The 23,067-nt window shown below is 38.6% G+C and overlaps 1 protein-coding gene across 4 annotated transcripts; it reads right to left on the bottom strand.

Annotated features, from left to right (window-relative positions):
- Window positions 1–8,211: 8,211 nt before the first annotated feature.
- Window positions 8,212–15,746, bottom strand: wt1 (Wilms tumor 1). Of its 4 annotated transcripts, XM_020711050.2 has the most exons (10): window positions 14,944–15,744; window positions 14,815–14,862; window positions 13,567–13,689; window positions 12,886–12,982; window positions 11,640–11,720; window positions 11,154–11,241; window positions 10,900–11,047; window positions 10,710–10,799; window positions 8,987–9,079; window positions 8,212–8,862 (listed from the first exon to the last, which is right to left on the bottom strand). In XM_020711050.2, the coding sequence occupies exons 1-10, from the start codon at window positions 15,227–15,229 to the stop codon at window positions 8,741–8,743; spliced, it is 1,176 nt and encodes a 391-aa protein (XP_020566709.1). In that variant the 5' UTR covers window positions 15,230–15,744; the 3' UTR covers window positions 8,212–8,740. The 4 variants fall into 4 exon arrangements, with proteins under 4 accessions (XP_020566709.1, XP_011489384.1, XP_011489393.1 ...); XM_011491082.3 differs by having other exon boundaries at window positions 8,996–9,079; window positions 14,815–15,746; XM_011491091.3 differs by having other exon boundaries at window positions 12,886–12,931; window positions 14,815–15,746.
- Window positions 15,747–23,067: the final 7,321 nt, after the last annotated feature.

The raw sequence follows: 23,067 nt of genomic DNA, 5'->3' as shown, positions 1-23,067 counted from the left end.
AGATCTACAGTGGGGCAAAAAAGTATTTAGCCAGCCAGCAACAGTCCAAGTTCTCCATCTTAAAAAGAAGAGAGGCCTGTAATTTTCACCACTCTATCAACTATGATTTGTTCACACCAAGCTGCTTACCTTTAGCAGATTCAGTCTTCCCAGCCTGGTGCAGATCAATAATTTTGTTTGTGGTGTCCTTAGACAGCTCTTCGGTCTTGGCCATATTGGAGTTTGGAGTGTGACTGTTTGAGTTTGTGGACAGGGGCCTTCTATATAGATAATGAGTTTAAACAGGGACCAATAATACAGATAATGAGTGGAGGACAGAGGATCCTCTTAAAGAAGAAGTTACAGATCTGTGACAGCCAGAAATCTTGCTTGTTTTTTGGTGACCAAATGCTTACTTTCCGCCATAATTTACAAATAAATTCTTTAAAAATCAGACAATGTGATTTTCTGGTATTTTTTTTCCTCATTTTGTCTCTCATAGTTAAGGTAAACCTTATGATGAAACTACGGGCCCCTCTCATCTTTTTAAGTGGGACAACTGGTACAACTGGTGACTGACTAAATACTTTTTGCCGCTCTGTAGGGCTGTAAAATAAAATTGTCAGTCCCACTAAGGCAACAATACATTGGGAACTGAGTGTCCGCCTAGAGTGTCTCTATTAACAGTAGAAGCTAAGAATGCTGCCATATTTTGGCAAGTTAGCCTTTGCCAAGGTCAACACTACAATTTCATGCAAGAGCGACACTTAGTTTATTGATCTCAGGTATGGACTAATTACTAATTACCATTATTAGAGCGGATGATAGATTGGGAGTAGATTTTTTTTTGAGGCTACAAGTAGGAACATTGTCTCTTAAGGAGAAGAACTTGCGACTGCCCTGTGGCTAAACGGAAGGCTTTAACATCTTGCACCATGAACTGTTAATTCCATCACTGTCTGAGCCAAAACTTATTTTGCCACATTCAGGAATTGCTTTACAAGGTGTAGCGCACTCAATTATTGTCTATGATGTTTTGTGTCACCAGTTCCTTTCTTTCATTGGTTTACTATGACCATCTATAATCTCCTCTACTCTACTCTGTCATTGGTGCTACACTCTTCAATTGGCCTCCCATCATCATTGAGTACATCCCAACCTGTTTTTGTTTTCAGCTGCCTGCATAATAGGAAGTACACTTCACCATAATTTCACTTAAGTGGATTTATGATTAAAAAGTATCACTTATCTATTTATGGGATAAAGATTTTTCTACATTAGTTCTTTTTGGATCAAACTGGTACAGTTTGTTTTTAGTAATGGACATAAAGCAGCAGAGTGCCAGTGGCAGATGGTTACATAAAAGTCCTAATCTAAATAGGCCAGTATGAATATTTCTGTCTTGTCAATATATTTAATATATTTCAGCTTTGACTATAGAACATATAGAGACATCTGCACATCATTTGGAGGTCTTTTGTTATTTTAGACAGATAGGTATTTGTAATGTTTGTTAAGCAACAGTAATTCCACAGAAAATGTACATAAACTTGAAACAAGGGGGGACTGAGAGTTCCATCTTCAATAAAGGAAAATAAAAGTTTAAATATAAGATATTGTTATTGTTTTTCAGGCAACACCTATTTGAACATTTTGGTATTGAAAAATCAAAAATTGTGCATCCGCATTTTTTCTACAAATTTGTTATAGCCTCTCGTTGGCATAACAAATGTAAATAAAGCGGGTGTTATTTGTTTAGTTCATTGATTTGACTTGGAATCACCTGAATTTGCACAATTCCCCAAAATTCTACTTAAATATTTTTTTTCCATCAGTTACATTGTTTTTTTCTTGTTATTTGACAGTCAGCTTTTTATTTCTACTCGAGTAATGCCTTTTTGATGTACAGTAATGCTACTCTCACCCAAGTTTGGACTGGGGTCATGTCTGTGAAGGGATTGAGCTCCTACACTAAATTATCCAAAATATTGTTTCATCTTAACATTATCTTAGAAAAGTTTATTTTCATCTGCAATTAAGTTTATAGTACTAAACTTTTCTTATTTTTTAGATTCTTATAATGTTTTGATGCTTTCTTCACTGCAAAGTATGCTAACAAGCGGTTAGCCGTACAACTTTGTATCAGCTTTTTTTCTTATTAGTGTAACTTTTTTCGTGAAATAGCTTAATAGACGTGACAAAGTTAGCTTATATTTTCATACGAAAAATAGCCTTTCATGCAACATTAAATGCTCCAGACAGAAACTATGGGTCTTTGAAAAATTAGTCTTAATTAAACTCCTGATTTACTGAACATAAGGAAATCTTTATCCAGTTAACACGTCTCTAAACTACACACAGAATCCAAATGCAGCAGAGATGGAGTTAAGCTGACTTGTTGTTGCTTCTGGCTGTTGCAGTAAAACTCTCAGATGTAACTGAGAAAGCAGCTCTGCCACCCAGTCTGTCCCCTCTGCCTGCTCATGTGGAACATATGGATATATGTGTGCCAGTTAGCAAGACAAGTCAAGCGGGACCAATGCGATAAAGCTCATTAGGAACAAGGGACAAGCATGTAGACTGTCCTATACGGTTATAACATGGAGACCTTCTTTAAAAAATTTCTACGACTAGAAGCCAAAAGTGCAAAAAAAAATCATTTTTCTTCTTAAATTGTAATGTTCCATGCTTGCAGGAGTTACCCTTATTGCTTCTAATTTTGCAGCCTTTGAAACAGAGGCGTGACTCTAAAATCTTACTACAATTGGAAACCAAATTCTGGCATTGCTTTACATTTATCTCAAAATGCAAATGTATTCCTATTTTACCGTCCACAGATGAGGTGTTGTCCATAGTGACATTGGCTATTTTTGGTCTCGTTAGATAATATTATGGGTGCTCTGTTGCCTCACTTAAGGATGTGGGGTCAGCCTTTTGTCATTCATTTGAATAATTGGGAGCCTTAAAATACTAAGTCCCTGACTGCACTTCCCCCAGAGAGCATATGAGCTTTGTCATGTGTCGTGGTGCATCTATGTGTCATGGACAATGTGTGAGTGAAGGTGGATGAGTATTAGTGGCCCACAGAGATGTAAATGAACCAAATTTGTCTTTGCCTGAAGAGGGTGGGGGCACACAAACTTGCTGCCCAATGGCTATGTTTAGCAGTCTTTCCCCTCGTGTTTATGCAGGGGACCTAATCATTCACACTGGGGGAGTGTGTGCACTGTAATGCCTTCAGACGGCTTTCATATGAGTGTCTGCGTCGATCAGCCCATCTTCTCTGATAATAATGAGCCCTCCAGCTGAGGACCGACCACGGACAGTTGGAGAGTAAGCTCATAAAGTGTGGAGCGAAACAAGCAACCAGAAGGAATTTCATTTAATCTCATCCACCAACAAGCTCCTTCATATTCTGTCCTTCTGTTTCCTCATCAGTAATTAACAACAGCAAAACCCATTTCACTGCAGCGATTAAACAGTCAGAGCAAAAACACATAATAGTCCACTCAATTTGCAGCCCTTCTTAGCGTCCCTGTCTTTTCTGTTAGGCCTATGGTGCCCTAATTTTGGAATGTGATTTTATGAAATTGTCTTTTTTTAATCTTTTCTATTTATTTTCTGTTATTTTAGAGTGCAGAAGATTTCGTCCATATAAGTAAAAAAGTCTTTGTTATCTGTTGCTGAGCTTTTTGGATGATGTCAGTAACCTGACTAACGTGACTGATGAAGGGTAGGCCAAGCTTTGTGCTTTTGGTTGAAGGACAGATAACTACTTTATCACTGAAACAGCAATAATGAGCACAAATTGATCCCTTCAAAAGAGTTTTTATTCCCTATTAAGATTTTATTTTACTTTTCTGTTTTTATTTTCCTAATTTTTTCTATTTAGGGAAAATGACAAAAGAAAAAACATAGATCATTACATTAAAACAATCTGAAGTCTGTATCTTAATGTTTATAGCCATGGCTAATTTGGAACATACGTCCCTGGAGGAGCTTTTTTAGAATGACAAAATGTAGAAAACAGAAGCAGCGGCTTTCTGGGGATGCTGCAGTGCTACAAGTGCAAAGTAGTTATTTTCATCCGATTCTTGTCATTTTTTTCATGCAAATTTTAAAATAGAAGTTTTGATGGGAGATGGTGTCACATTCTTTCTATTATTCATCCGTCTACAATGACCGATAAGAAATGAAGGAGTTGAAGGAGTATCAATTCTTATGATGTTATAAACTGCAAAACACTCAATCACTTGAAAAAAGTACAGGTAGATTGATAAATGCTTGTGAAAAGGTCAAAAGAATTCTGCAGAAAGGCATAAAATGAAAAAATGGACTGTGACATTGTTGAACATTTGAAAGTTGAATGTAATTGGCAGCAGAATGTTTCATAAAGTGTGTGGACTTGCTTGCATTCTTTCAAAAGAGGTTGCTGGAAATAATGAAAAAGTTGGTTCCTCCACTCACACAACAGGATGATACTCCTCCTAGTGGTGGTGAAGGAGAAATATATACTCACCTTTATGTCCTTTTAAGATGTGCACTTTATGCTCATCTATCATCATGACTTTTTATGCACCATCAACACAATGTAGATAAGAAATTGTCCATTAATGACTACACAATTAGAGAGTGGCCTATAAAGAGCTGTAGATTTGAATTTAAGAACCAAGAACTTAGTGGGTTTGTAACTAATTGCGAATGCCTTTAGAGAAATGGGAGCCCTTTGAACTGAGGTCATGAGATGACTCAAAATCTGTTTCAAACAGCTTTAGTCTCCTATTCATTCTGACAGGCCGCTGCATATTTTAGGTGATTTAAACCGCCATAAACTTTTCCTCTTTTAATTAAAAGATGGGCAGAGTTAGCCATAGTTGTCTTACAGTCCACAACACCGCAGTGGAGATGGTGCTGTCCCAGTGAGACCCGATGTCTTTGGACAAAACAGCTCTTTCGCTCCATTTATTGCTGCATATCTCCCTCTTTCTCAGCGTCCCTCTCACCCATGTTTTCCAGCATCTGGATACCTCTGGGAAGGAGGCGAGGAGTTGGGAGAGGAAGCTTTTCCCATCCCACCAACCCCCGGGGAACTTGGGTTGGTTTATGATCTTGTACCTCACATGATCGAAAACATCTAATCCTGTTAGGAATTAATATCATTCCATGAAACAATGGAGACAGAAGAAAAAAACAAAGGGAAGAGAAAAAATAAAATGTCTGAGGAGGGGGGGGGGGTTGTGTTTGCCAGCCCACATGCGCCTTTTAGGTTAAGACTATGCGTGCATGTGCGTGCCTGTATTTCTGCGTCTGTGTACCCTCATGGGAACTCTGCGTCTGATGCCTTTATATCTGACAGCCTCCTCTCAAGGTGTTTTCCCCTCTCGGTTTTTCGGAATCTGCTCCGTCTCCTCTCCCCGAGTGAAAAAATGTACCCCTTCCAGTCTCCATCTGAGCTCCAGGCCCCCAAGGCTTCTGCATTCCCAAAGCCCCCGCACACTGGAGCCCCGCAGGCCTCCTGCTGCACCACAGGGAATACCCCCAAGAACCCCAAGGCCCCTCAGACTGCAAAGCAGCAACTCTGCACAAGAGGGCTAGCCTGAGGGGAGGATGAATACTGTTGGGGAATTGAACTACAAGCATGCTTCACTTAACAGTCAAACAGCCCCTGACAGCGCCTCCTGTTGGCACAGCATTGTTTTTGCATGTGGGGCCCCTAGTTTTTCTGTGATGTTTGCTCCCTGGGGCCTTGACCTTGTTAACAATCCCTTGGGGCTCATAGAGGTCGGCGTGTGTGTGTGCTACATGGGCAGTGACCTTTCAGCTCCCAGAGGTTGAAAAATCCCCCCCCCCCCCCAAAGAATCAGAACAGGAGATGGATGTAAATTTAGCCAGGACTATGATGGAATGATAAAAACATGCAGAAAAGCGAAGAATAATTTATAATGGAACAAAACGAATAATTTCAAATGTTAAAAAAAAGCACTTTTGGTTTTTATTCATCTTTCTTAAGAAAAAGAAAAATTGCACTTGTATTCAGTGAGAAATGTTGTTTTGCTTTTTGGAAGTGGAAGCTTGTGGGCCTGCTGTCCTACAGATGTCCTGGGCTGTGGATTACCAGGTGTGTGTCACCTGAGATTACCCATGCTGACACCCCTTAAAGGCAAACAGCCAGTAGTACAGCTGAGAGGGCATCTGGTGGCGTGTGTGCATGCAACTACTGCATGTGTGTTTGTGCTTTCAGATGGGAGGTACGGTAATATTGATGGGATGGATGCCGTTATTTTAATAAAAATATTTGTTCTTGGAAAAAAAAACTTGCTGCAAGTCAGGTAGGTGAAAACAAGGTTGAGGTCAGTGTCTCTTTGAATGTGTGTGATGGAGATGGTAGTAATGACTAAGGGTGTTTAAAGTATCAGCTCCTCATGCCCCTCACAGCCTTTTTGCAATTTTGGTTAAGCGTGAACTGGAGTGTATAAAATGTTCAACTGTGTTGTCCCTCTGATCTTCCTTTGCTACCCAACACCCTGCAGAGAGAGAACAAAAAGAAGTACTTCCTAATCAAAGTGCATTAGATTAAGAACCAAGGAAAAAATGAAGATCACAGAGATAGCAGCTCACAGCCATTACATGAATTGGAGAACAACTTGAATCACTGGTTTAAATGAGCCGCCTGTGACCCTGAAACAGGAGAAAGGCATTTTAATCTTTGTGAGCTCGGTGAGTGTAAAGTTCTGCAGTGCAAATTAGAGAAGTAATGCAGGTGTTGCACAAATGACTACATATTGTACTGCGATTGAGCTTCTGATGGCTGTTCAGCTGTAGCCAAAACATTTTTGAGAGACCCTCAAAACATTTTTGTGAGTCTTTAAAAGAAGTTACTTAAAGCAATTCTATTTTAGACCAACAGACTTCATGTATTTTATCAAACTTCTGTGATAACCCTTGACAAAAAGTAGCCCACTATTTATATATTTATTAACTTTAAAATATTACAAGTATGTTTAAGGCGGTAAACTTTGGATGTACTACTTTTTGCTAAGGGAATGTTTACAGTGTAATTGCCTGAGTACAGATAATTCTTTCCTTGTATTGGTCATTTATGTGCAGAATTTGAGACATCACTTCTGAAAGAAAGTCTTTTCATTAGATAACTAAAACAGGTCAGAGGATTTTGAAGTTCATCAGTCATTTGGTAATTTTTTTAGTTGAAGGAAGACGGGCAGATTATGCACATTTGTGAGAAGCCAGAGTAACTGAACAGAGTAACCTTTGTCCCGCGCACAAGAAGTGTTTTCTTGTGTTGATTTCATGATGAGTTTTTTGTTTTTAACTCTGCCATTCCACAATTTTAATGTTTTCTTTGAATCACTGCGATAAAGAGTCACCGTTTTAAGAAATTACTTACTTTTGTTGAGATTCAGTTAAAAAACTATGAAATGTACTAAGAATTACCTTTAATGATTCAGAAATGCTTATTCCAGTACGGCTGCTCTTACTTTACTGAAACAGACTAAAAATGTTATCCAACTTTTGCTAAACTTTATGTTCACTCCATACAAAAAAATATGTCGTGTGAGATTGCATTTGTCCAGAAATCGTTACAGTTCACAGTTTCCCAGCAACATTATTACTCCAGCCCACACAGATTCATATTTTATTAACATACCTGCAGCAGCTGAATCATTTCAGTCTTTGATAGGCTTGTGCACTCGCTGACACACAACTCCTTCCACATCATTCATATTTGATGGACTCAGACGTAGTCTGAACATGGCCCCCCCTGTTTCTCACATTCATTTAAAGTTCATTATCATTCACACTGTGGATACTTTCACTAAGAGCAGAAGTAAAGTGGGTATTCTAAAGGCTGAGGTGACAAAGTAAAAGTAGAGCACAAGTTACTGTCGAATCTACAGCGCTCAAGTTCCATGAGCGAGACTTAACAGACCGAGACTGCCACCATGTGGCTAAACGGTTTTTCCTTTACAATGGGAAATTCTTCTGTGAGGTATCGTTTGAGTCGGTAGACTACAGCCTCCAGACTCCGAGGTACGTTTCCTTTTTCATGAAAATTTATTGAAGCAGCAGATGTTCCTCTATTTGAAGATGTGTCTGAGATAAGCAGAGGGGATATCTCCCCCCTCTGAGATGCACAGAGAGGTGCTGTTTCACAGTTTTTCACTCCTACAGCAGGCCGTCTGACTTAATTAAAACAAACTTTAACTCTCCACACAAATTTAAATGAAGACTTTATGAACCAACAAGAACATAAAATACCCAAAAAATGATCAGAACAGTCAAAATGCCACTCATATACAAAGCAGTTTGGTAAGTTTCATGTCATGACATTTCCCAAACCAAATATTCCTTTCTTAAAGGTAAAAGAGCATACATGTTTTTTTTTTATTTCCTGAATCCAGTTTGCTATGTCCAGCAGATTTTCAAGATGAAACCGTTGTTGCAATAAAAAAAGGATAAAATATTGACAAAAGTGTGTATTAACATTTTTTTCATCTTGCATTGAAAAGACAAGAAGGCTAGATAAAAAAGATGTCTCACTGGCTCAGCATTATTGGGTTGCCCAACCTTCCTACAGATAAGGCATCTTGATGGTTTCCGGTCAGTCTGTTGTCTTGACGTGGTGTCTCTGGCATCATCTGTCCTCAGTACTATGAACAGGCTGCAGAAACACTGACCAGAATCCAAAGTTTGTCCTCCACTGGCTGGCACAGCACGCTGTCACCGTCCTTCTCCTCTTTCTTTAAATGGCAGGTTGCAGCTTGCTCAGGTTCCTCTGGTGCATGCTGTGGTGGCGCACCAGCTCGTCAGAGCGGGCAAACTTCTTCTGACAGTTGGACCAGCGGCAGGTAAAAGGCTTCTCACCTGACAAAAAAGCGACAATTGAGGGAAGAGAGAAGAGCAAAAGGGTTGCTTTAGCATAAGCGGTAAGTACATCCAGGTTTGTGAATAAAAACTTTGAAGGAAGAAGAAAAAAAGGTATACGCACTTGTTTTACCTGTATGAGTCCGAGTGTGAGTCTTAAGGTGATCTGACCGTGAGAACTTTCTTTGACACGTCTGACACTGAAAAGGCTTCACTCCTGCATGGAGATGACAGTTGTTGTCACAGACAGGAAATGAGAATAGGGAGGGGAAAATGTCAAAGAAGACTTCAGTATGTAAAGAAAAAAAAACACAGTTAAGAGTGTCTTCATAAAATACCTTCATTTGTTGCAATATGTCAAGAGTACTTATTTCCTAGAAACTAAAACATTTCCCTCTATGGAATGTGGTGCAGTGAAAATGTACACTCTAAATCTTTTGCATTTGCATTAAGAGAATACCAACATTTTAGGCAAAAATAAATTAAACTCCCACCTTTTCAGTTTACTATTTGAATTTTAAGGATCCCAAGGTATTATTGCATCATACGTTTTTCTGTTTAGCAGAAGTGACCATGTTTAAGTGTTTCTGATCACATCTGCTGATATGATCAGAAAACTCTCAAATGGGAGATTGTGTTTTTTTCAGCATACAGACTCAAATTAACACTTGCAAATGACAGAAATGGTTTTATTAAAATGTGGTTAATATCTGCCCAAAATTTGGTACTGACTGTTGCCTTTGACCTGTTGTGAGTTTAGCTTCCTTACTCAGTCGCGTTACTCACATGTTCACCCGACGTGACCCTGAGGTCACATCTGGTTCACATTACATTTTCAGCACCCAAACTGCGACAAGAGTTGTCAAAAGTAACTTGGTTTGGGCCCAAAAGAGATAAAGTTGGGTTAACTTTACCAATGAATCAGACTGAAAGACCAAGTGTGGAGGAAATATGATCACAGAGAGAAAAGCAAACTTGAAACATGGTTTACAGAAAAAGCAGTCATAAAAAATTAAAACATGTTGATCAAGTTAAAAGCTCAGCAGGTAACTAAAGCAGATTTCACAATATACAAACATTTTTTTATGTTTTAACTCAAAATCCAACTTTTAGAACAAACAGTCCCCTGAATAAATGTTATAAAAGCCACATTTTCTGTTAATAACAGCATAAACAATCCCAGAGGTTGTGAAATTCCCTCTTCTCATATCAGTTTTTCATTGGTCTAGTTTTTTCTCTCATCAGGCAGAGAATTGGTTGAAAGGAGACCAATAAGTGACTTGATGGTTTAATTAATTCTCGATTAGTTGCTTAGCAAAAAAACTTTTTTTTTAATGAAACTATGTTATATCTTAATCTTCGGCACAAAGATTTAGAACTGAACTGTGTGACATTTGACAAATCATGGCGATAATATTCAAGCAAATGCAACTTTTACACTCAACATTAATAGCCAAATTTTCCCAAAAGAATTGGATCTTTTACAATGAATGGAAGTAACTGGGAATGTTTCAAGTCAAATACCATGTTATTCTTATGTAAAGATGTGGATTCTTGCACACTTATTAGAAAAAAGTGAGAACATTTTAAATATTCTGTTATAAAATCCACATTGTTTCCAGGACAGTGTTTGAGGTCCAGCAATGATTTGTAAACTTCAACAAACTTAGTATCTTCCTAGTCTGATTGTGGGAGTAACAACAGAGCATGAAAGGAATCTTGGACTCAGTAAAGGAGGGGGTTAAAGGGTTTTCAGATATGGAACAGCACCAAAACACAATACACACAAACATTGGGGGGGTCACAAACATTGGTGGAAGCTCAACAGACATATATAGTGAGGGTACCTGTGTGTCTGCGCTGGTGTCTCTTTAACTGGTCTGAACGCGAGAATCTGCGACCACATTCTGTGACATCACACTGATATGGCTTTTCTCCTGGAAAATGTCCATCGTCATCAAAGTCGAAAAAGCCGTATGTAAGTAACAACCAATAGAGAGAAAAAAACAAGCGGGCAATCATTCTTGTTCCTCTTACCTGTGTGTTTCCGTCCGTGCATCTGCAGATGTGAGAGCTTAAAGTATCTCTTGCTGCAGCCTGGATAGACACACACAAAAGGCCGCCTCTCACTGGCTTCTGAGGACTTTGCAACTGGAGGAGTCACACCAGGAACCCTTCTTATATCCTTTCATAAATCAAAGAGCTTGCATAAGTTTTTTTTTTAATTATTCATTTCATGTTATTCATTATTGTTTTGAGTGTGTGTACTTGTGCTGCTTTAGCTAGCTGACCTGAAGCCCCCTGAACACACCATGTGTGTGAATGTGGTACTGGGCACTGACGAGCATGGGGTCGCTGTCAAAACTAGCTGCTTGGCCACTGAAGAGCAAAAACATTAAATACATTTTAGATTAAAATAAATAAATTAATTAACCTTTGTCTAAAAAGTGAAAGGCTTTTGTGACATCTAACAAATCCGGCTTTCTTTTTGATTAAACAAATATTTTTTAGTTCAGAGGATCGGAGGTTGTCAAAATGTGTTACTCCTATGCATCCAGACAAAACAAATGGAAAGAGTTACAGTTTAAGAAACACATAAGAGGTTTCCCTGACATCGCAAGTTTAACAAAATACCCTTTTATGGGATGACATGAAGGTACAAGCTGCTCTTCAGGCAGCAACGCTGTTCAAATCCTTCTTATTTTAGTGACATCTTTAAATCTAAACTGAATAAAAATATATTATTTCTTCAAAAACAGAAGCAAAATTGGGCTCACGTCTTTGTGGGGGATGCCAGGGTATTCATCTGATTCCATGTGACACATTCCAGCTGAGATGCCATTTGGTACAAATTATCACTGAGTAAAACATAAAGAAAAGATGGTTTTTGCATCGGAACTTACCTTTCAACATAGCATGAAAATATACTCATGTGCAAAGAGCCAGTGAACATGACTATAACATCATCATTTGGGGGGAATTGTGTTTTTATAGTACGCGTTTTAAAAAAACTTAAAGTCAAAAAGTCTTTGCACTCTTCCCTCTCATAAGAGAGATGTTTCTGCACCCATCTTTTCAATGCACTTTTCCCTGGTCACATAATAACCTCCTTGCACATCCACAGTAAACACATGAACAGATCAGATCAGTCTCCTAGGGATGAGGTTTTTGCGCTCTATGGTGGTGTTGTATGCCTCCGTGCCTAGCACACCCTGAACCGGTGCATGACATCACCCGGCCCACGGTATCACTAAAAGCGGGAAACAGCTTCAGGGGAATTCTGCACAGCATTCCTTAAGAAGTCCTTGAGAGAAGGATTGCGATGGCTCACTAATCAGCTCTGAGCAATGTTAAACTCCAAAAGGGTTCACTGATGTCTGACGTGTGTGAGTGTGCACCCGCGTGTGCACAAGCTTGTGTTTATTTGAGGGTTTCCAGTTCATGCCATAAGCTCTAACAGCAGCACAGTTCTCCCTTTGCTTATCAACTTCTGTCCCAGTATTTGGGTTGCACATGTTCCTTTTCTCAAACAACATCTTGCATCGGCATTTGAGGAATTTCATCCTAATTTACTGTTTTAGATGTTTGAAACAAAAACAAAACCCCGCCAAAAAATTGAGAAGACTTATTTAGGTTCAAATAGTCAGATTTCCAGCTACCACTCCTTTGAAACAATTCTAACTTTCACTGAGTATTATTTTTTTTACTTTTCTCCTCATTTTTCCTCAGCAGTAGATCACTCTGTGTTTGTGTTGGCCTGCTGAGCACCAGTGGGCAGCACTTAACCTCAGAACAAATGAGGATTCAGGATCCAGACAGAGCACAGGCAACCACAGATCCCAGTGTGGGGATCAGCAAGAGTTCACACTTCTAAAAATATTACAAAGAGCTAAAAAAATAGTATTCATAGAAAGGCTGATGAGAAAAGAGTTTGAAAACCTTAAAAGCCTGGTTGTGCTGCAGGAAGATTCAAGGTTGCATGAGTCAAACAGAAATTAAACAAACAGGTTGAAATGGATTTACCTGCTGTAGTTCCTCAGCAGCAGAGTTTGGCTGTTGGGAGTGGATTCTGAAGGATTGTGACAACCGAACATGGGGTTTAGTGTTGGATACTGTTGGTCTAAAAAAACAGAAGATTAAAAAGTGAAGAGTCTTGAATTTTTTGCAACCACATCTCATAGATGTACAAAATATTTCTCTTGTGAATGAAAACACACACAAAAAACTCAAAAAGAAAGAAACTGTCAGAATGTAAGTCAATCAGGTGACATATTTACTTACTTACTTACTAAAAGGTAGCAAATAAAAGTTTTTTCACATAAGAATATATTAGGACTCTGAAATGAAAATGAATTATAGTTCATTTTGATGGCAAACCTTTAAGCAGGTCAATAGGAAATAGTGGTGCACTTCAAATTCAAATGGTATACAGTCCCTAAGAGAGTTTTTGGAGATTCCAACAGAAACACATAGAGTATTTTTTTTATCTTTGAGCTGTAATTTTCAAAGACATAAAGGGATGCAAGTGTCTATGTATCCTTGCATGTGGGTGCCGACAGAAATGGAGAGACACAAAGAAAAGATATTAGCAACACTGTTGTCATATGAAAATTGATGGCTTTCTTATATAACCTTGCTGAGACACGACAGTTTTCCAGTCTGCTAAACAATTTAGAGAAGAGACGTCAGAGCGCAGACAGTTACCTATGTTGTTTGTTGGTGACAGCGTGTCCTCATGCTTGAAGGACAGGCTGGAGAGCTGGGGGTTGTGGTGGGATGCTGAGTGACTATAACCAGGGTTGCTGTCCAAAGCCAGTGGGCCGTAACCTGAAAGACATTCAAAACATATTAATATTATTTGGCACAAAAAAAATCTCTAAACATCAAAAGCAGGACACACAAGACACTGAAAGGCAGCAACTAGCTCCTTCATATCACATCATAATCTTACAAATGAATGCAACACTGAACAGTCTTCAGTCTATGGTCAGTTATCTCTGTTCTGTTAGTAGTTGCTCCAAGTTCCTGGCAGGGCCACCACAGAGAGACATTCATCACACAGCAAAATCAATTTTCTTTGTAACGTTCATTTTTCCCTCATTTATCTTTGGCCTGTGGTTGCAGCACTTGTGGCAGGTGGAAAAAAGAGATTTGGCATACTTTCTCCTGTCAGACATAGAATGACTTATAAGATAGGTAAAATATAGAGAGACTAAAATTAACCTAAATAGGAAACACAATATTTTAGTTGAAGAAAAAAGTGTCGAGGTGCCACGTTTTTTTCTTTAATCACCTGGACAGCTGAACTCCGCCTATTAAAGTCAAATCTCTCTAACACACAACCAAAAAAAAAAAGCCTTTTAGCTTCAATTATAAGTTCATAAAATAATCATTTTGTGTCATTGTGAGATGAGCACCGCAGGGATGTTGTAAAGTTTCCTAGAAAAATGACGTATGATCTCCTGAATCCCCATAGAACGCCGAAAGCAAGATTTTCCATTTGGGCCTGTTGGCAAAAACCATAGACTTTTCTGTGGAAAAACGGCTTTGTACACACAGATGATGGCATCCAAAGATAGTCTCAGACTTAAAGCTCTTTAACCAACAGAAGATTCCTAAATGTAAATTATCACACATTAAAAGCTGTTATTTTCTGTTAGTGTTTATAACTTCAAATTACTTTTTTAAAACTAACTTTATGCTTTGGAAGTTTTATAAGAAAAAAAGGATTTTGTTGTTTTAACATCAATGACTTTGGGTCATTTTGGAGCAACAAATCAATACTGCAGTTTTAACATCATAAATTGTATTTTATGAGTAGATCAAAAAAGTGTCTTTGATACTTGTTGAGATCAGAAAGACGTAGAACATTATGAAGCTGCATTTTCAAATTACTCTGTGTTTCACTCTAGCACAGTTTAATGTTAGGAAACACAAAGGGGGGGGGCTTACCCTGGTTCCTGGGGAGAGGGGAGCTGTCCATACAGCTGGGCAGGTACGCTGCATTGGGAAACATCCTTGGTTGGCTCACGGGTTCTCCAAATGCACCGACTCGACATGGACCAGAGCCTGTTAACTGACCTGAGAAGTGCACAGTGAAGGCTCCCAGTCCACAGTGAGGGTCCTCCATTGGGTCAGCGGTTCCCCAGCCAGGCTCCTGCTTGATTAGGGAATGGTGGGAGTTTAAGGAGCTGTAGGGAGAACCAGGGTGGAGGTCCAGCAAATTGGTCCACTGACCACTACCAACAGACATCCCACAGCTGCCAACAGCTCCTGGTAAGGATGGCATGGGGGGTGCTGATGGTAGGAGGGTGAGATCGCAAACATCTGAACCCACCGACATGGCTCCACACGGTTCAGTCAACATTGTCAATTGCAGTTCAAGAGAGTCCAAACAAAATGTGTTGATAGTCCAGAGGAAGACACATTCAAAAAAAATCCTAAGAGGACTTGAAAAATGTCTGAGGAAACGTTAAGTCAGTTTTTCTTGAAAAAGAAATCTGAGACCTCACAGTAAAACACAGGAGCCATCATTTTTACCTAAGAGGATGGAGTAGTTTACCAACAAAAAATTTCCGCCAGAAACCTAGTTGGCAAATTTCAAGCTCCTCAGGTACGTTCAAGTGGATCTGAGCTGAAGTCTGAGATGTTATGAGTGTCTGGTTGCTCTGTCTCTATTATGCCTGGCTTTTCTTGAAGCTCACCAGTCTCCTGAAGACTGAAATACAGCATAACTCAGAGCAGGGGGAGGAGCAAGGCAGCCTCAGAAGAGGATGACTTCTTTGCTTTACCACAATCAGCATGAACAGCACATCCGAGCAGATCCTGACTCACACTATATACTTCAAGCTGAAGTGCTGCTTGAGTTGAGTGTCTGAGTGAGAGTGTGATTTAGTGTGTGAATGAGGGATCTGTTCCATTCTTCTTCTTTTTTTTAAATATATCTATTTTGACTAATAATTTGCTAATAAAATCCACAATAGAATTACATCAACTCAATGATCTTCTAAAGTTCCAAAAAGATTTCTTTTAAAACAAACACAAATGCTGGATTTCATTCAATTGTTTGAACTTAAATTAAAACATTTAAAGAGACACAAAGTGTATTTTTCCATTCTAGTTTGCTTCTCTACAAGGAGCTCAGATAAAGTGCACGACCTTGGAGCAAAGCCACATCACACAAAAGAATAATTATTTATTAGTGGAGAGGGGAAGTGGGGCGCATGTGTGTGTGTGTGTGAGTGTGTTTCTGTGGGAGTCAGTAAAACACAGGGGTTTTGACCCTAACTCAAACTTAACTCAAAGTGGAACTACACAGGAATGCAGCCACTTAGAAATGCCTTTAAAATCCAGACAGCTGCTGTGGATCTTTTAACATTGAATTTGTCAGACTTAATTCCTCCCTGTTGTACAAGCTTAAGGGAATCACAATGTGTTGTGGGTCTGTTTGTGTTGACTGAGTGTAAGAAGAAGTCGTAGCCTGCAATAAAGTAGCAGACTACAATGGTGTCACCTGTAACAAGGCATCTGTTACTTCATACTAACGAAAATTATACTTGAAAATGTTTATATGTGTTTAGAAATGTTGCATAGATTTGATTAGATTTGGGTTAATCAACATCCATACAGTTTTACATCATTGGTAGATCATACTAAAATTGTTTTGTTCACTATTTTTTTCACGCTATTTATTCTGAATTTCTTACTACTGATCTGTAGTTTTCAAAAGTGATTTAGTGGTAACACTAAAGCAGATGAGCATTTTCTGTCATTTCACGCACCAGTTTACTTTCAACTGAAAAGTAGATCTAAGAGTTTCTTAAAAATCACCCGGTTTTATCTTTATTATGATTGCATACAAAGAAAAATAGAGATATATATAGCAGCCAATACCTTTACATTGTAGTGGCTGTAAGATATTAAATGTACTAAGGTATACAATTTAAAAAACAACATTTTGGTATACTTTGCTACGTAAAGTGGGTTACCTGGGGTCAAAAAAGGTCAAACTTGACCTTAAATCTAAAGCAACCACTGCAAGTATTTTTTTTTTCTTTTGTGATTTTTTTCCACTTAATTTATATTTTAGATTATTATTAACATTATTATTTCCCCTTATCTATCATTATTTTTATTATTTTTATTTTTAGGAGCAGTCTTCAAGAAGCCAAGCTTCTGCCTGCTCCTATTCATGTTTGGATTATTGTTGTAATATACACATTAGCTATTATTGTTGTTACCATCTTTAAGTTTGCATCATATTGATTGTATTATAGATGTATTTGAAACAAATTTAATAAATAAAAAAGTAACTGTGTCGGGTGTAGATTTTGAACACTTGTGGAAACTTTAATTTTACTAAATTGAATACTTGAGTCGATTTTTTTTTTTTTTTTTTTTTTTTTGGAAAATCATCTTTAAATATTAAAGATTTTGAGGTTTGTCAGATTGTTGAGATCTATAGAGCTATATTACTCTTAGTCCAATGAGTGAAGTGAAGAGAGCTGGCTGGACTCTATCATTGCTATAGGATTCCGGTCCACATGTTGACTGCAAAATTAGCTGAAAATGAAGTGGTTGGTGGGGGAGGGAGATCTAAAAAAAAAATGGAAAGACATTGGGGGTTTGGAGAGGCTACTAGCAAAGTGATGAAATCGGCTGGTAAACTGCTGAGGTGGCTGCAGCGATGATTGCAAAATTTTACTCTTGAATTTTTTTGATGCAGTATCCAGTAACACCAACAGAACAGCAGTGTTTAAAATGATTCATGGGATTTGTCTATATACACTAAGGAGACCTGCTAATCGGCCCAAGTGGTGCACTGCACTTGAACCCACATTTGGGCTAAATGTGAATGATGTGCTGTGTTAGTACACAAACCCATGAAGCTCCAGTTCATGTGATGAGATCCATTACAGCGGCCATAACCTTACAGATGCTCTGAAAAAGCTGCACATAGGTTTTCATGGACGCTTTCTGGCCTCAGAGACGATTAAGTACTCTTTCTTTCCTAGAAACAAACAAGTGCAAAGGTTAAGCCCCATCCCTGAGGAACACCCAGATATTCAGCAGCATGATCATGAAAACAGTTTCTAAAAACTCTTTAAAACAAATGAAGTCATATGCAAAAGGTTGTTCAACAGTTAAAAAGTTTTCTGCCAAAAGTCCGAGGGAGAGAACGGAAATGCAATGCCTCTGAGCCAAGGCAAATGCTGGCCGTGCCTTCCTCAGAGGAGTCTTTAGAGGGGATTCATCAAAGCTGACAGGGCCGGGAGAAAACAACCCCTTCAGGCCCTATGACAAATGGCAGTCCCCAAATACATCCATTCTTCAGATCAATCTCTGGTTAACTCAGGGTTTAAAACAACATCACTGTGCAGAAAAAGGGAAATGGTCAGTTCTGCCTTTGACCCTTAACAAGAAATACACAGGACTAAGCTTTCAGCAGGACAGTGACTAAGAGGAAATTTGAGAAGAGCTTGCTTCAGTTTAAAAGATTCACGAAAGACCACACAGAAATAGGACCTGGCAGGGTGCAAATGGAGTTAACAACTTTTTTCAGTTATGATCAGATTTGATTTTAAATAGACAAACCAGGAAAATATCAAACAGGAAAGCAGGTGTTTACAAAGTGACTCAGAACAATCTAAAACAATTAAAGAAACCAAATCACAAATCAGCCTAGAAAAACACTTGTAAGTTCAATACATGAACCTTGATGCCTAATTCCAGGTATGTGTTAGAAAGTTGGAAATATGACAATACTTTGATGTAAACCACAAGCATAGCTTTTTGCTATAATGCAGAAATTTATATGAATCGGTTAGTTCAAAAAGGGCCCAAGTCCAAGAGGTTTGTTTTTCCAGGAAATTATTTTAATTGCATAGCTTAAAGGGAGGCTACACCAAATAATTAATACTTTACCCAGATTTAGCACCAGTTCATAGCTTACAAATGCTATAATATGAAGCACCTCACTTTTATACTTTTCAGAGGATTAGCAAACTAAAGTCTCTGGATTTGGGACCTTCTTGAAATAACCAGTGCTGCCATCTTTGGGATAAAGCAAAACCCATGCAAGAGAGGCCCAAGTCCAGGAATTTTGCACTTAATGCATTTTAAACGTCAAGCATTGTCAATACATTACAACGGACTTGGGACTTTTTTGCACGTAATCAGATAGCTTTTCCCTAGAAGACCATAGAACATATAATATCTCTATTTTGAAAAAATTGTGGAGTTGGGCCCTAGGTAAATACTGTATATGGCTTTTTTACTGTTATACTCTAAAATTGTGTTTAACCTTAAAATGTAAAAGGGGCAGATAAGTAAGTTTTCTCCATCCAATTCCATTTCATTTCCCCTGGATTAGAACTGCAAGATCTTTTGTTTTTGTTGATTTGTGGAAATGAAAAGAAATTAAGGAATTGAAATTGAAACTTTACTCATTATTTCAATCACACTAACAGCACGATGATAAATCCCAGGTTGCATTGTAGTATTCCATATTCCTTTTGTGCTTCCCAGCTGCCCCTTAGAAAGTGGTGGGTTTAGAAAAAATAAATTGGGCACAACTAAACTCAGGAAGATGGCAGAATACCTAATAACCCATTAAATGTATGATTTGCTCTTAATACTAAAAATCAACATCAAAGTCAGCTTGAAACGCTTCTGCTTGTTTATAAAGAAAGCGTTAGTTGCCCATTTTAAATCATCCTGTTTCAGCGTTTGGTTGCTCTTCAAAGTGCTGCATATCAGCCAGCAGATAAGCAGTGGAGAACACAGATCTGTGGGAGAGCGTTTTCATGGCTCATGTGTCAGGCTCAACACTCCAATAATTTCTCACACACACCCAGAGTCCTCTTCTTCCCAAATAACTCAGACTATGAGCAATAGCTAGATACTGACAACGTCAAATGTTCCTCAACCACAAAAACATCTAATTATTTTCTTTAACTATATATATATATATATATACACATACATAAAAATACTGTTTTTAAATGCTTTATTCTTTACATAGCATATAAAGAGTGTGTTGCATGTGTTGACAACCACCCAAAAATATTTATGGAAATTAAATGTATTATCCTGTGGAGGTCTGGATGTGGAATCGTACTCAAATTACTGGTAAAGCGTAAAAGCACACTACAGCCTGATCCTTGGATGTAATGTCTTTGAAACAAGTCAAAATGCTCAAAGTCCAAAACATGATGTCCCAGAAGAGTTCAATTTGATGCAGGTCTGTGGAATGGGCGGGTCACTTTTGTCTACTAGAGACTGCTGACAAACTCCAGCCATATAAGGTCTAGCATTGTCTTGCATTAGGAGGAACTCAGGGCCAATCCCACCAGCATACCCACAAGGGGTTTGAGAATCTCATTTTGGTACCCCATGGCAGTCCGGCTAGCTCTGGTGAGCACATGGAGAGCTGTGCGGCCCTCTAAAGGAATGCCACCCCAAACCATTACTGACCCACTGCCAAAATGGTCATGTTGGACGATGGTGCAGGCAGCACATCCCCAGACTGTCACGTCTGTCACATGCTCAATGTGAACCGATTCCAACTGTGAAGAGCATGACGCGCCAGCGGCGAATTTGCCAATCTTGGTGTTCTCCAGCAAATGCCAAACACTTTGCATGGTGTTGGGCTGTAAGCACAACTCCCACCTGTGGACATTGGGCCCTCATACCACACTCATGGAGTCTAACAGTTTGAGCAGACACGTGCACATGCTTGACCTGCTGGAGGTCCTTTTGCATGGCTCTGATTGTATTCTTCCTGTTTCTCCTTGTACAAAGGAGAAGGTAGTGGTTCTGATGCAAGGTTGTTGCTGTCATACAGCCTCCTCCACATTTCCTGATGTACTAACCTGTCTCCTGGTAGCACCTCCATGCTCTGGAGACTACGCTGACAGACACAGTGCCGTCCTGGATGAGTTGCACTACCTGGGTGACTGAGCCACTTGTGTGGGTTGTAGACCACGTCTCATGGTACGGCTGGAGTGACAACACTCTCGGCATTCAAGATTCACCAAAATATGAGCCAGAAAACATAAGGACGGAGAAGATGTCTGTGGTCACCTGTTATTTCCACCTGTTGTCAATTCCACTTGAACAAAAACAGGTGCAATTGATTGTCAGTATTGCTTCTTAATTGGTTGGAGATATATATATATATATATATATATATATATATATATATATATATATATATATATATATATATATATATATATATATATATATATATATATATATATATATATATATATATATATATATATATATATATATATATATATATATATCCAGTTGTTTAATCTATTGAGTAACACAGGTTTGGACAACTGTCATGCAGTAGATATGCGTGTTTCATTTTCTTGAGTAATATTAGTCATTGCAATGTGTTAGGAGTGTTTTGTGGCTAAAGTACAATAACTATTCAATGTGTGGATTTCTGATCAGTTATTTAGAAACCATTATGTGAATTACCTAAGAGGCTGAATTAAGCCTTTAAACTAGCAAGAATGTTTTGTTTTTAGAAAAAATGGAGGACCAAACACTGGACAAAAATTCTAAAACAACAGAAAAAATAATATGACAAAGTAAAAAACTCTGAGAGCACTTTAAAAGTCAACAATCCACAATTTATTTCTAATTATCTTTTTTGCACTCAGATAAATGTATAATTGATAACATTCCAATTGCAACAATGAGATATGCTCTTTTATTTCCACAATATTGAAGGACTTCTGCAGGAGTCGTAGTGTCAGAATTATCTGTAAAAGGACAAACAAGGTAAGGTAAAACTGATCATAAAATGTTAGAAACTTTATAACAAAGTCATACTTTTGCAACAAAATTTATAGACTATTTGAATGCATTTCATAACACTATGTTGTGCTGAAAAGTGTACTGCTGGAAAATCTCCTTCTCATCCCATCAGGTGTCTTTGTGTCAGGGATGAGGCCAAACATTATCAGTTCTTTACAGTAAACCACAGCCTCTGCTGTGCAGTCACACCCAAACAGCTGTGTTCTGAGCTGAAGTAGTCATCACAAAACATCTTGGATATCTTGATGACTATCTTTTGTCATTACCCTGGAGCCTCACTCTGAGGCTGCATAAGCAAAAGTTTACAGGATGACTGTTAAGTATGTGCATTGTGATGGGAAAAGTGACCACAAACAGAGCAGAGTGTGATGGTAACTTCTGACTTTTCGTTTTAGAGAAACACAGCTTCGCTGTTACTGTCTCAATCTCACTGCTGTGACGTAACAGAATTTTCAGACATTTTTGCTTGTAATTTTCGCAAATTGTTTTTACGGAAACATGAACTAATGTGAAGAGTCAAATATTATCAACATTTTTCTAAATTGACTCAAATCTGATTAAACTCATCCATCTATTTTCCTAACCCGCAACAGTCCTTTCTGGGTCATGGGGATGCCGAAGTCTGTCCCGGGTACTGAGGCATTGTACACCCTGGACAGTTTGTCGCAGGGAACACAATCACTCCCACACACCGTGGGACACTTCAGAGTAATCAATTAACCTATGAAGCATGTTTCTGGACTATGGGAGGAAGCTGGAGCACCCAGAGAAAAACCATGCATGCCCGACGAGAACATTCAAACTCCAAAGAAAGGTCGCAAATGGGATTCAAATCAGTGCCTTCTTGTTGTGAGACAATAACGCTAACCACTGCACCACCGTGCAGCCAGACTAAAATTATATACAGGTAAATTGTGAAGGTGGCCTATTGTTTTCCACTAAAATAACTTTTTCTAGGATTAATAAAACAATCCAAATCAGTTTCAGAGTTCCATAATTGGAAATATGAATTGCCTTTTTTGTCTAAGCAGAAAAACTGAAAGACAAACATCTCATGGTATGAACTAATTTAGATTTTTGTGTGTGGCCAAGCCTATAAAACACTCATTGATCTTTCTGTGACTGCGTTTAGTGTAAACAGTCTGATGACAAAGGACCCCTCCATCACTAATGTAGACCCAGTTCCACAGAAGTGACTCTGCCTATCCAAGCAGAAACGACAGAATTCCTGGAAAAGTCAAATCTTTATTTTTGCTGCTTCCACTGGGGTGTAACAAAGCATTCCAAATAGTCTGGTGTTTTTAAACTACAGTTGCAAATATGCAGTGACAGAGGGTGTCGGGCTGGCAACTTGTTAAAGCACACGCT

The sequence above is a fragment of the Oryzias latipes genome, chromosome 3, assembly GCF_002234675.1.
Source record: "Oryzias latipes chromosome 3, ASM223467v1".
NCBI classification, from domain to species: domain Eukaryota; kingdom Metazoa; phylum Chordata; class Actinopteri; order Beloniformes; family Adrianichthyidae; genus Oryzias; species Oryzias latipes.
The sequence above is the reverse complement of the archived record's forward strand: the minus strand, read 5'-3'. Positions and strand labels throughout refer to the sequence as shown.

Bases quoted from the DNA above. Each gene is read 5' to 3' on its own strand.
- wt1 (XM_011491082.3), bottom strand. From the start codon at position 15,229: ATGTTGACTGAACCGTGTGGAGCCATGTCGGTGGGTTCAGATGTTTGC. The intron at 10,800-10,899 runs GTAAGAGGAACA...GACATTTTCCAG, and splicing joins GCACGGACGGAAACACACAG to GAGAAAAGCCATATCAGTGT. The intron at 8,863-8,995 runs GTAAAACAAGTG...CTTTTTTGTCAG, and splicing joins TCACACTCGGACTCATACAG to GTGAGAAGCCTTTTACCTGC.